Source organism: Eretmochelys imbricata, chromosome 1 (assembly GCF_965152235.1).
Source record: "Eretmochelys imbricata isolate rEreImb1 chromosome 1, rEreImb1.hap1, whole genome shotgun sequence".
NCBI classification, from domain to species: Eukaryota; Metazoa; Chordata; order Testudines; family Cheloniidae; genus Eretmochelys; species Eretmochelys imbricata.
The window spans coordinates 113,754,291-113,767,136 of record NC_135572.1 but is presented as its reverse complement, the minus strand read 5'-3'; the positions used below and the strand labels follow the sequence as shown (position 1 = coordinate 113,767,136).

General features: G+C 42.7%; 1 protein-coding gene across 1 annotated transcript in view; it reads left to right on the top strand.

The window, feature by feature from the left end:
- SH3RF3 (SH3 domain containing ring finger 3) overlaps nt 1-12,846 on the top strand; it is a 387,371-nt gene that overhangs the window by 291,834 nt on the left and 82,691 nt on the right. The window contains exon 4 of the mRNA XM_077807084.1: nt 11,783-12,136. Within this exon, the coding sequence (XP_077663210.1) occupies nt 11,783-12,136 (354 nt within the window). The remainder of the gene's footprint in view (nt 1-11,782; nt 12,137-12,846) is intronic.

Here is a 12,846-nt window from a genome sequence, read left to right as displayed (position 1 = left end):
CTCCTGGGGGCAAGGGCAGCCTTTTTGTTCTCTTTGTACAGCACCTACCACAATGGGGTCTGGGTCCAGGACTGGGGTTCCAAGGAGCTTTGATAATACAGTTAATGTCCTAGTAAGAGCCTCTGCATGAGTGCAGTTCGTGCCATCATAGTGGCACACATTGTAAAAGAAAATTCTGAAATCCCATTGCTTAGGATGCACTCTCTCTCTGCTTGCTAAAATGTGGGTGCAGTGCATGGGGGCCTCTATCAGAGGAGAATGTTTTAGAGAAAAATTTGCATCACTGAGATGGTGTGATACAGCAACAGGCAAAATCATTGTCATGCACTTCCAGAAAATTTTCATTACATGTGGATTTTTTATTCATTAATTCATTTAGCCACCTCACAAGTCAAGAGCATGGCCTAGAAACTCCAAATCCACTTTATTCTGTTGTCTCTCCTGAGAGCCAGTCACTGTATTTATAGTGTTTGAAGGGCTAACATTTGGAGCTAATGAATTACTACACTGTGAGAAGACTGTTGGTGTGTCTATTCTTAGAGCTGGTGACATAAAGCTCAAGTTGCTTTAGAGTAGATAAGCTACACGGGGTTACTTCAGAGCTGACCTGCTCCACATGGTCTTATGCAGAAACTGCAGCATCTGCACCAGCAGCCACCCAGGTGCTCATGTCCTTCCCGGCAGAGCCCCTACAGGAGGAAAGGCAGAGGGTTTAAGTGTCACCACTTGACCCAGTCTTCCTTGGCCCCTCAGTCAGGCCCTGCTCACCAACAGGGTGGTCAACGGCAATCATTTTGAGGGTGCCACCAAGGGCAACACACCGGACCTGTTCAGATTCAGCTCCCCCGCTCTTCCTGGACCATTTATCCTTGTTCCTTTCTGCGTGGGCCTGAATTACCTTGGACCGCTGGGTGCTCAGCACCATAACATTTGGCTGTACCCTGCAGTTTTCCTCCTCCCCTCCCTTCCACTCCCCTTCCCCGTCCCTCTTCAGGAACCCTTCTCACCAGCAGTTTCTCACACAGGAGGTGGAAACCCTCCTTTGGGTAGGAGCCATCAAGGAAGTTCCTCAAGACGAGAGGGGAAAGGGATTCTATTCCCAATACTTCCTAATGCCGAAGGCCAACGGGGGCCTCTGGCCTATCCTAGACCTTCATCACCTCAACAAGTATCTGAAGAAGTTGGGGTTCCTCATGGTCTCCCTGGCCTCCATTATTCCCGCTCTGGGTGTGGGAGACTGGTTTGCCACCCTGGACTAAAAGGACACTTACTTCCATAGCTCCATTTTCTATGGACACAGGAGGTTCTTACACTTCATAGTGGGTCAACGCCATTACCAGTTCACAATACTACCCTTCAATCATAGAATCACAGAATATCAGGGTTGGAAGGGACCTCAGGAGGTCATCTAGTTCAACCCCCTGCTCAAAGCAGGACCAATCCTGAACTAAATCAGCCTTTCTGCTGCACCATGAGTGTTCACGAAATGTATGGCAGTAGTGGCATCTTACCTCTGGCACCGGGGCATTCAGATATACCTGTACCTCGACAACTAGCTAGTCAGAGGCCAGTCACAAGCCCAGGTTCAGTGCAGCGGCAAACTGTGGACCGCCTCTCAGGCCCTGGGTCTGCTTATAAACAAGCAGAAGTCAACCCTGGACCCAGTTCAGTGAATAGGAGCAGTGCTCGACCCCACCCAGGCCAGAGCCTTCCTACCAGAGTCATGGTTCCAGGCCATGTCGGAGCTTATTACCCACATAAGAGCACACTCTCTCACAACCACCCAGGTCTGCCTCAGGCTGTTGGGCCACATGGCAGCATGTACTTATGTGGTCTGGCACGTGTGGCCATGTCTCAGATCCCTGTAGCATCAGTTGTGGCTAGCATCAGTCTATGCTCCCAGCTGGCACGACCTGGACCTAGTCATCACAGTTCTGCCACATGTTCTGCCATCCCTGGAGTGGTGGACAGACCCTCAGTCAGTGTTGGAAGGGATTCCCTTTGTCACCCCATCTCCACTGGTGACGCTGGTCTCTGATGCGTTGTACCTGGGCTGGGGAACCCACCTCGATGACATCAGCATGCAAGGGATCTGATCGGAGAAGGAGCTCCCCCTCTATATAAATGTCAGGGAGCTCAGGGCAATACGCTTAGCCTGCCTAGTGTTCCTTCCTTACCTGAAGGGCAGAGTTGTCAAAATCCCGATGGACAATACCGCCGCGATTTTCTACATCAACAAGCAAGGCAGAGCCCTCTCATTGGCCCTTTTCCCAGAAGCTCTCTGGCTATGGGACTTCTGCGTATGGCATGCCATTCATCTTGTGGCTTCACATCTCCCGGGTGCCAGGAACATGTCAGCAGGTTCTTCTCATCTCGGCACCAGTGGTTACTCCACCCAGAGGTGGCCAGCGCGATCTCCCACTGGGGGGGACTCCCCAGGTGGACCTGTTTGCATCCAGACAGAACAGGAAGTGCCACAGGTTCTGCTCAATCCACAGGCTTGACAGAGGTTCCCTGTCCAACACCTTCTTATTCCCATGGCTGGGGATGCTACTGTATGCCTTCCCCGCCAATACCACTGATTCACAGAGTATTCCTGAAGATCAAGAGGGACAGGGTGAAGGTTATCCTGGTAGCTCCAGCACGACTGCACCAACGCTGGTTTGGCACACTGTTTCAGCTCTCGATAGCAGCGTCGCTAGACCTCCCACGATGGGCAGACTCACTGTCTCAGAAACACGAACGTCTGCTGCACCCAAACCTGACAGTGTGGCTGCCACATGTTTGAATGCGGAGGAGCAAGCCTGCTCGACACAAGTCCAGCAGGTCCTGATGGGTAGCAGAAAGCCCTCCACCAGGGCGACCTACCTGGCCAAATGGAAACACTTTTCATGCCGGATCATGGACCAAAATCTGTCTCCTGACCAGACCTCACTGCAATCCATCCTAGACTACCTGCTGCATCTCAAACACCAAGGTCTATCACTCTCATCTATCAAAGTTCACTTGCCAGTCCATTCAGCTTTCCATCCTCTGGTTCAGGGCAGATCTGTCTTTTCCCATGATATGAAAAAGATTTTTGAAAGACCTGGAGCAACTTTATCCTCAAGTTCATGACCCTATCCTGCCTTGGCACCTGAACCTGGTGCTGTCAAGGCTTAAGGGGCCCCCCTTTGAGCCGTTAGCTTCGTGTTCGCTGCTGCTCCTATTGTGGAAGGTCACCTTCCTGGTTGCAATTACTTCGGCTAGAAGAGTCTCTGAAATTGGAGCACTTACATCAGAATCACCCTACGCAGTGTTCTACAAGAATAAGCTCCAACTGTGACCTCACCCTGCCTTCTTGCCAAAGGTGGTGTCACATATTACTTCCATTGTTCTTTCCCAAGCCTCATAAATCCGGCAAGGAATGCAGATTACATACCCTGGATGTCAGACAGGGCTTAGCCTTCTACATTGAGAGGACCAGACCCTTCCGCAAGTCAACACAGCTCTTTGTTGCAGTCACAGGATGAAAGGTCTGCTGGTTTCTTCGCAGAGAATCTCTTCATGGATAACCACCTGCATCAAGTTTTGTTATGAACAGGCAAAGGTGTCTCCGCCAGTGATTGTAACGGCCGTTCCGCCAGAGTGCAGGCCTCATCAGCAGCCTTCCTGGCCCAGGTGCCAATTCAAGACATCTGTAGAGCTGCTACCTGGTCATCTGTCCACACCTTCATGTCCCATTACATAATCACCCAGCAGGCCCAGGACGACACCAGCTTCGGCAGAGCAGTATTGCAAGCTGCACGTCCGTGGGCTCTGAGCCCACCTCCAGGGATACTGCTTGTGAGTCACCTAACATAGAATCGGACATGAGCAAGTACTCAGAGAAGAAAAAATGATTACCTACCTTTCGTATCTGTTGTTCTTCGAGATCTGTTGCTCATGTCCGTTCCATGGCCCGCCCTCCATTTCCACCATCAGAGTTGACAGCAAGAAGGAAATGAGAGGGCGCAGGGCGAGCGGCACATGATGCGGGGCTCCAGAGAGTGCCAGAGCCAGGCCTACAGATACCACTAAGGTAAATGGATATGAGCAAAACATCTCAAAGAACAACAGTTACGAAAGGTAGGTAACTGTTTTTTCCCAGCTTCTCTCCTCTGCGTTCTCCTCAGTAGGGATCACCTGGCCCTTTAGGGAGACAAAACCCTGCTATCCCCCAAGCTGGGCTTTATTTCTAATTGGTCCTGGCTCACCCTCCAGATGCACCCAGTCTGATTAATTGGTCTCTGAGGCCCATATTACTCTTTTGCAACCTGTGTGTGGTAAATACCCTATTGCACAACTTTACTGACATTGTGTAGGACCTTAATTTGCTAACTCTCCTGTTGGTTTCAATGGGGACAATTGTGAAGTAAGAAATTACTCACTATGACTGAGAGTGGCAAAATCTGGCCCATATTGAACAGATATGAAGAAAAATATCCTCAAATGTTGGAGATGTGCAGCAGTTCTGAGATTCATTCATCAGGAGATGACATGTCAGGGACAGAATAGTCAGCATACTTGAAGGGTGAAGGCTGCAAAGCTGGAATTGTTCCAGAAAGAAATAGGAAAAATTAGAAAACTGAACATTTTTTTGGTGGGTTTTTATTTTTAATTTCCTGGGTTTTTTTCTTTCCTTTTCTCCTCAGCAATAGTCATTAATTTAGATTTTTTTTGCAAAAGGTAACGAGTTATGCTTTGCAATATACTATATATTTTATGTGGTTCCCCAACCTATTTGTTTTTCCTAGATCCATATGAATCATTTTCTGTCCAAAGACTGTTGGAGAAAAAGGAAAAGAGTATTCCCAGTTCACCACCCACGGGTTAATGTTTACTCCTGCTGCCTGCATCATTTATTTTCATTTTGCAGGATTATAATGACACGTTCTTTCAAGAACATATTGTTCTAATATACTACATTCCTTCAGCCTCTAGATATTTTAGAAATGACAGTGGTGCTAAATAAGAAAGATCTTGTTAAACAGGAAAATAGCTTATGAAATACCTTCTATGTTTCAAGGAACAGTATTAAAGAGAATTTTTTCCCCCAGAATTTAGGTAAGCCTGTTAAGAGAAATATAGGCAAGCTGCTGCATAGTTATATGTTTAGGGATTTATCTTCCTCTGAGAGCATGATTATGTTTTTACTGGGCTTTTATATCTGAGTGAACCCCATATCTCAGCTGTAGAGAGGCACAGAGTTTAGAGTGGCCGGTATGCCCCTAGCAGTATGCCCGTTGTCACTTACTGCGCCTGCACAGTCTGTCATTTTCATTTTCAGCCTGATTCTGCATGGAGCCAATCTTCTCTGAATCACAGTAGGTGAGGGGGATTGTGTGAGTTTCTCTTCCATAGTGGATAAACCATTTCCAGAAAAATCTGTTCTACATTTGCTGGTCGCTGCCTTGCAATAAATTAGAACGCTCGCAACACTGGATTGTTACAGAGATTAACACCAAGAACTATTTAGTAATGCTTTGGTTTTCATTATAATTTCTTCTTTCACATTATACTTGATTAATGCCTCCCTGTTTGAAAGAAGTGTATATAAATTGGCACTTGCTGCAAGGATCTTATAATTTTCCTCCAACACATTCAAGCCATTGTTAAACAAATTGGGAGGCTTTCTATAAACATGGAGATTATAAATGTATTTAGTAAAACTTTAACAATATACTTGCTTTTTATCAATCCACTTGTAAGTCTTCAGAACTGTTCTGTTTAAACTTCATTAACTACTCCACAAACCTTTAAAGCATCAGTAATTAAGGATGCATTTTATCTTATTTCCATTTGAATCAGTGGCAGTTTTGTTATTTCACTTTAGCAGGAGCAGAATGGATGCTATGGCTGAAAGCTTGGAGAGTACAAACAAAAGCTTCTTGAACATTTAAAATTTTTATTTTTCTTTTCTCATGTATTAGAATGTCGAGAACACTTTTAAATATGCTGTAGTTCTTATTAACCTGGCAAGGGCAGAAGTAGTTTATGTAGTTACATTCTCATTCATTGATCCGCATCACCACACTTGTGAGTATAAGTAACGTTCCTAGTGTAACAAATTTATTGAGAGTTTAGGAGCATAATATTTTCTACAAATATCTACTGTGAACTGCAAGCACTGTAATAAATTCAGACTGTTTATTTTAATCATAAAATCCAGCCATGGAGCTACAATTTACCAAAGTCTCTGAGAGGCATAAAATAGCAATGTGTTTAACCTTCTTAGTATTTATTAACTGTAAAATATCAAAATTCGCAGTCTGTGGGTACAAACACTTCTAATCTTATCAGAGGGGCATTGTGAAGAAACTTTATTAATAGTTTTAATTTGTTTTTAACTCCAGAGTATGGTGAATTTATTTTTCTTTCCTTACCATTGTATCCTTTTTTATTAAGCGGACACTGGTTTCCCCCCTTTGTTTTTAATGGGGCTTGAATTCAACATGACTTCTTTGTTTATACCTATGTTTGCAAACCAGAAACCCTGATGTTTTCATTAGGTAACTGTTTCTGCAAAAGGCCCATAGAAAACATGAAACATTGTTTTTCTAGAGATCTTACATAAATTCCACTCCTCAGATCAGACTCCTCAGATCCAATTCAACAAAATACTTAAGCATGTGCTTCACTAGAAATGCTTGAGTAATCCCATTCTTCTTCAGCAAAGCACTTTAATCCCATTGATGGGACTTAAGAATGTGCTTAAGTGCATTGCTGAATCAGGACCACAGAGAAATTGTGTCTTTGGTCAGCTAGACATCACTCAAAAGCAAATCTATAACCAAATCCATAAATAACCAGAAAAGCCCTTTTGCTGGTATAACTGCATCTAAAATAGGGTTTTTGCTGGTATAGAATTATAGTTAAAAAAAAAAAAATACTATACTGGGAAAAGTTTCTAGTGTAGATACAACACTTCTGCTTCCTCCTTGCTCCATAGCATAGTTATTAAATATTAGCCTATGCCAGCAGCAGATTATCTCACACACACACACACACAAAGAAAGAATCTGGCAATCCATGCTTGCCATCATATAATTTTTCCTCTATTGTCCATTCTACCTTCTCAGAGGAGGGAGGAAGTGGGCGAATAGTGCTGCATGCTCCTGCGCAGCAAGACCCAAGGTCTATTAGGTCACAAAGAGGCATAAGGGGAATTCTTACTCCCATGTATAGGTATGTAGTCCAACGTACAATGTAGCTCAGTCTTGTATCACCTCAATTTTGATAGCATTTGCACTGAATCCCTTTCTAACATACACATAAGAGATTGAAATGTCTGAGAGAGAGAGAATCATCATAATGTGTTCTGCAGAAAAGTAAAGTTTATCTGGAGTCTAATAAAACAATTTTGGCAGCAGTAGTAGTCCTGAATGATCCAGCTTAGTACTTGTACCTTTGTAGCCCATGTGGTAAAGGCTTAAGTAGAATATCTAAAAGTGAAATAAAGAACTGGAGGGGGAAAAAAGCACCTGGTTCATTTTGTATGACCTGATGATGGACTGTCTTTGGCTAAATGCCAGAATCATGGCAGCTTATATTGTGAATTGGTGTGCAACGAGGCCCAGACCAAGGGCAGCAGATTTTTAAATGAAATGGAGCTTGATCATTGTTCCCTTTGAGAATGAAGGTTGTGTGGAGGTGAACTAGCCCCTGAAGGAAGCTTGTTCTGAGAATATCACTGTCTCTCAGACAAAATCAGCAAAACCAAGCCCCAGTTATTGATGCAATTACCACTAGTGTGAGCATTTCCTCATAGGGAGGGGACACAATAACCCTACAAGCTGATGCTTGTTATACAATTATCTTAGCCATGTGCAACCCAAAATCAATTAACTGAGTCCCTATAGACAATCTTACATAAGGAGCATTTCACAACCCTTACATGGTCCTCTCCTATAGATCTTTTCCTTCCTCTCACAAGCCTTCTATAAAACTTTACCTAGCAAGAAGCTGATCACTCTGCCCCCAAACTGCAGGACTACTCACATGCTTAAAGTTAAGCATGTGCTTAAGTGCTTTGTTACATCAGGGTCAGAGTGCTCGGCACCTGGCAGGATCCTGTCCATAATGGTTATATGCTGAGTTTTCTGTGGTATCCCCATGGCTCGCTTTGTTATATAAATAGTTTGGGTGAAATCCTGGCCCCATTTTAGTCAATGGGTGTTTTGCCATTGATTTCAGAGGGGCTAGGATTTCAGCGTAAGGCCATGTCTACACTGGCACTTATGTCAGCAAAACTTTTGTTGCTCAGGGGTGTGAAAAAAACATGCCCCTGAGTGACATAAGTTTTGTTGGCATAAGTGCTCTTGCATGCAGCCCTATGTCAGCTGTGCTCTCCTGCTGACATAGCTACCGGTACTTGTTGGGGGTGGCTTAATTATGCTAATGGGAGAGCTGTCTCCCATCTGCATGGAGCGGCTGCACAGGAGACTTTACAGCAATGCAGCTGCATCAGTACAGCTATGCCACTGTAAGGTCCGTAATGTAGACATGGCCTAAGGCTTTCTTTTATTTTTACATCAAAGAGATGTTAGAAAATGCAGATTCTGAAATTAAAGATTCGGTAAATTGCAGTAGGATATACCATGCTCTAGAAATGTCCAGTTCCTGAGACTGTCAATGGGTCGAAATCATGGGTAGTTTTAAAGAGCTTTCCATTAAGCTTTGATACTGCAAACAGTTACTGTATAAAGATCAGCTGAAGGACAACAGAAATCAATGATACGTTTAAATTCTTAGTGTTTAATGGGAGGTTTGTATTCAGGTTAAAAAAGAAGTTGTAAAAGCCATTTACAAAAAGGAATCAATCTCCTAGCTCAGCTTTTTCTTCCATATCCATAGTGCCTTTATGAGGCATATATTGGTACCTGGGGGCCAGACTCACTAGAAGATAAGCCTCTGGAACTTGGTCATCAAGCGAGAAGGAAAAAGAAAAGAAAATGATACAGCTATAAACATATTGATTCACTTTTCCTCTAAAATATTTCCAGCGTTTCTTTCTTATGCCAGAGCCTGATCATTGTTCTACAGTGGTTGCCCATTACTGTATTTCTGACAAGATTGACAAATGGGATTTATAGATGGGTTATTAGATAGTGAATTATAGTTCTGATGTTAAGAGTAAAAGCAGGAGCACTTCTGACTCCATTTGGGACATTGCTGTGAAACCAGGGTCCTATCACAGAGTCCAAGAAAACACTTTATTAAACTCTTTGCAGATATTCCTAGCCCATTTGATACTCACTAGCAAAATAATTCATCATGTTCTGTGGCAGAAAAGAGACCTTCTGTATCTCATAAATTGTGGTAGTGTTTCAGCTTCCCTCCTTAACGTTTTTAAATTATTCAGTAAGGGGGTCTCCATCGATTGGGTAAGCAGAGCTGTAACACCTAAGAACCATCTGGTTTTGTTGCCACTTGGAGCCTGCTGGCAAATATTAGGCTATACTAATTTAGAACATGATGAAGCGGGAAATAATGGACATTCTTGAAGAGTCTCAAATGGGATCAGCTGTTATAGGCAAAAACTGGCAGGTGCAGTGCACAGTGCTGGCTCCTGTAATGGTCCCATATTGAAGAATGCAGCTGGTAAAATGGCCTTGTAATTGAATGGTATCAGTTACTCCCAGCAGCTATTCCCAGCACTGTCAGTAGCAGTGCATCACTAATTGGAGGTTGTTGTTTGGCTGGTGGAGGTTGTCAGTGGATGAAAAATTACAGTGCGTTTATGTTCTGGATGTTAATGTTTTATCACCTCTTACTTGGGAATGAGGCTTTGTAAACTGGAGTCGGGCATCCATAAGAATTATGAGAGCTATGGAAAAATGCTGACCCAGTTTATTTATTTATTTTATTTTAGAATTCTGTTACAATGATTTGGAACCATCAAGCTGTTTCACAACAAAGCTACATAACTGTATGATCCTGTTACTCTTGTCTTGCCTCCCTCTCTCTTACAGTTACCGTCACTTGCTGTGTCTTGTTTTTAAATTTGGCTTGTCAGGTCTTCAGGGCAGAGATTATGTCATTCTGTATGTTTGTGCAGCATAATGAGGCCTTAAGCTTGACTGGGGTGTTTTGGTGATTCCATAATAATTAGCATTTATTAATAGCAATACCGTAATAAAATCCATGCTCATCCAATGTAATATTTAGTGTACTCTGGTTTAGATGAACCTCAGAGTGCTAGTATATGTGAAAATGTGCAGGTATTTACCTTAGTCAACATCATTCATATATTGATTCTGTTCATTAAATACAAATCCTATTGTGTGGTATTCTAGTTTAATATAAAAGTCTGTTGGCTGAGTCATACCATCTCCCTGTCCCCCAGCTGTCAGCACCCCTTGAGGGATGCTCAGACTGTTGGCAATGAGTGTCTTAGAAAATGCTTCTTACTCCAGAATGTGCCTTGTGAACAGTGAATATTGTCATCTCTGTGTGTCTACAGAATTTCTAACTGTGTAAGAAAGGCTCTTTCTTATATGAGTTATGTTAGCTGGCAAGTCAAGAACCTCAGAGAAATGGGACTTCCACATAGATGTTTTCTGCATTTTGTAGGGTCAGGGCCACCCAGAGCTGTTAAATTGATCATGACTAGTTGGTAGAGAATAGACATTCGTGGTATGCTGCCTCCTCTCCAATGTCTGCTTTCCACGTGGACTGTATGCTAAGTTTTGAAACTGTGGGAGAGAGTTCTTGGGAACCATTTTTAATGTTTCCTGTTTATTGTTTATTCGGCTTTGACTGCATCTTGTTAGAATAGGTGCGATACTGTGATACTGCTCAGTCGAAATGATACAACTGGAAAAAGCCTTTGCTTTAATTTTGTACACAGATAAAAATATTAGTTATGTTTAAAGAAAAAATAGTAGAGAGATTTTGGAAGAAATGCTCTTGGACTGACAAGCCTAGAGTACATATTTATAATAACCCTGTGAAAAGTGAGATATTATACTGGAGAGATTGGCAGGACATAGACAAAGCACTATTAGTGAATTCTTTAGTAGCATTTACTTATACAGCAGCATGGGTACATAGGGTAACAAATATATCATTTTATTCAACACCAACAATTTTGTTAAACCTTGACAGACTTTGCTGGCCTAGCATTTGAGATGAGAGAGGCATTGTTTAGCAAAAAGAATATAGCATAGCACACTCTGCTCAGGACTAGGGAATGCAGGAAGTATTGAGTTCTAACCCCAGCTGTGACAGTAGCTCCTCTGTAGTCTCAGGCAAATTACTTCTGGCTACATTTTGAAAAGTGGGCTGTAGTTTTGGGTTCCTCCATTTCGGGCTGGTTCAATTTTAGACCCACTGGCCTGAATTCTTACACTACTGCCCCTTTTCATGGCTTTGGCTGTGTAAAGGGGCCTTAAAGTGGGTATAAATTATATTCCTTACTATTTTGCTTTTTTTCTTCTGTTCACATCACTTGACGTGGATAGAAATGCTATACTGTCTTCTTTAGAGCCTTGGGGAGTTGAAAGCTTTTAGCTGCTTTCAGGAAGCTGAATTTTTTAGCCTGAATTGATTTCCATGGGATTACACTCAACATGGGTGTAAGAGTATTAAAATTATGGGCTTCCACTATTTATTTTTAAACGCTCAGAAGGATTTTGGTGCTTCTGTAAGTGAAGTCCTAATAGTGCTGGCATGAGCGCAGCATTTGAACTCACAGGTTCAGTGGCTAGATGTGACAGTTCTTTAATTTCCCCATTCTTCTTTTTTTTTTCTCTGCACTTAGCTCAACGAATCAGCTAAACAGCTTATAGAGATGGACAAGACATGCTTAGCTGCTGCATCTGGCTGTGATGTCCCTTTGCCATCTGACACCAACATGGCAGTAAATTTGGCCCAGTGCTCTACTTTAAACAATACAGGAGCAGTCAGTGCCATTCAGCGGCATATTGATGGCAAGAAGAATGCCAAGAAACGCCACTCCTTCACTGCTCTCAGTATGACACACAAATCCTCTCAGGCCATGCATAACAGGCATTCCATGGATATTAGTGCTCCAGTTTTGATCAGCTCTAGTGATCCCCGAGCTGCTGCCAGAATCGGAGACTTGACTCATCTTTCATCCAGTGCTCCAGCCCAGGTAAAAAATGCATCACGTAACTGTAACACTGAGCTGAGGAAGAGATAAGGTCTGATAAATAGCTCCATTTATTATACCTGCAATATCAGGGTCACCTAGCTAAATACGTGGATGTGGTTTATGCATAATTATACATTGTGCACAACACTTTGCTGTTCACTGACCTTCTTTTTTTCAATGACCCCACTTCCGACTGCCCTAAAATGTTACTATTTGATTTTAGTTCTCTAAGTAATAAACATGGTTAGGGTCAGTCATGTTTCACTGGTAAACAAACCCCTATTTTGGGACATTTCAGACTATGCTGTAATCATTATCTTTAGGCTTTAACTGAGCAGAGTGTGTCTCAGCGATAGCCCAATTCCTCCACCCTTAACTAAAATTTCAAAATAAACACTTTGTCCATTTGTAAATTAACGTGAGTGTGAATCAAATAACAATGAGCTATTTCTAAATATTTTGTATCTTTGCAGAACTAAAAAAGTGACAGCTGAGATTTAAATAAAAAAATAAGGTGAGTGTGGTGGTATCTTTTATTGGACCAACTTCTGTTGGTGAGAGAGACAAGCTTTTGACCTACACAGAGCTCTTCTTCAGGTCTGGGAAAGGTACTCAGTGGGTCACACAAATACAAGATCAAACAGATAGTTTAGCATCAAGTAGTGAGCACATAAGCCATAAATCCAGTGTCTCTATTAAGGGCTTGTCTA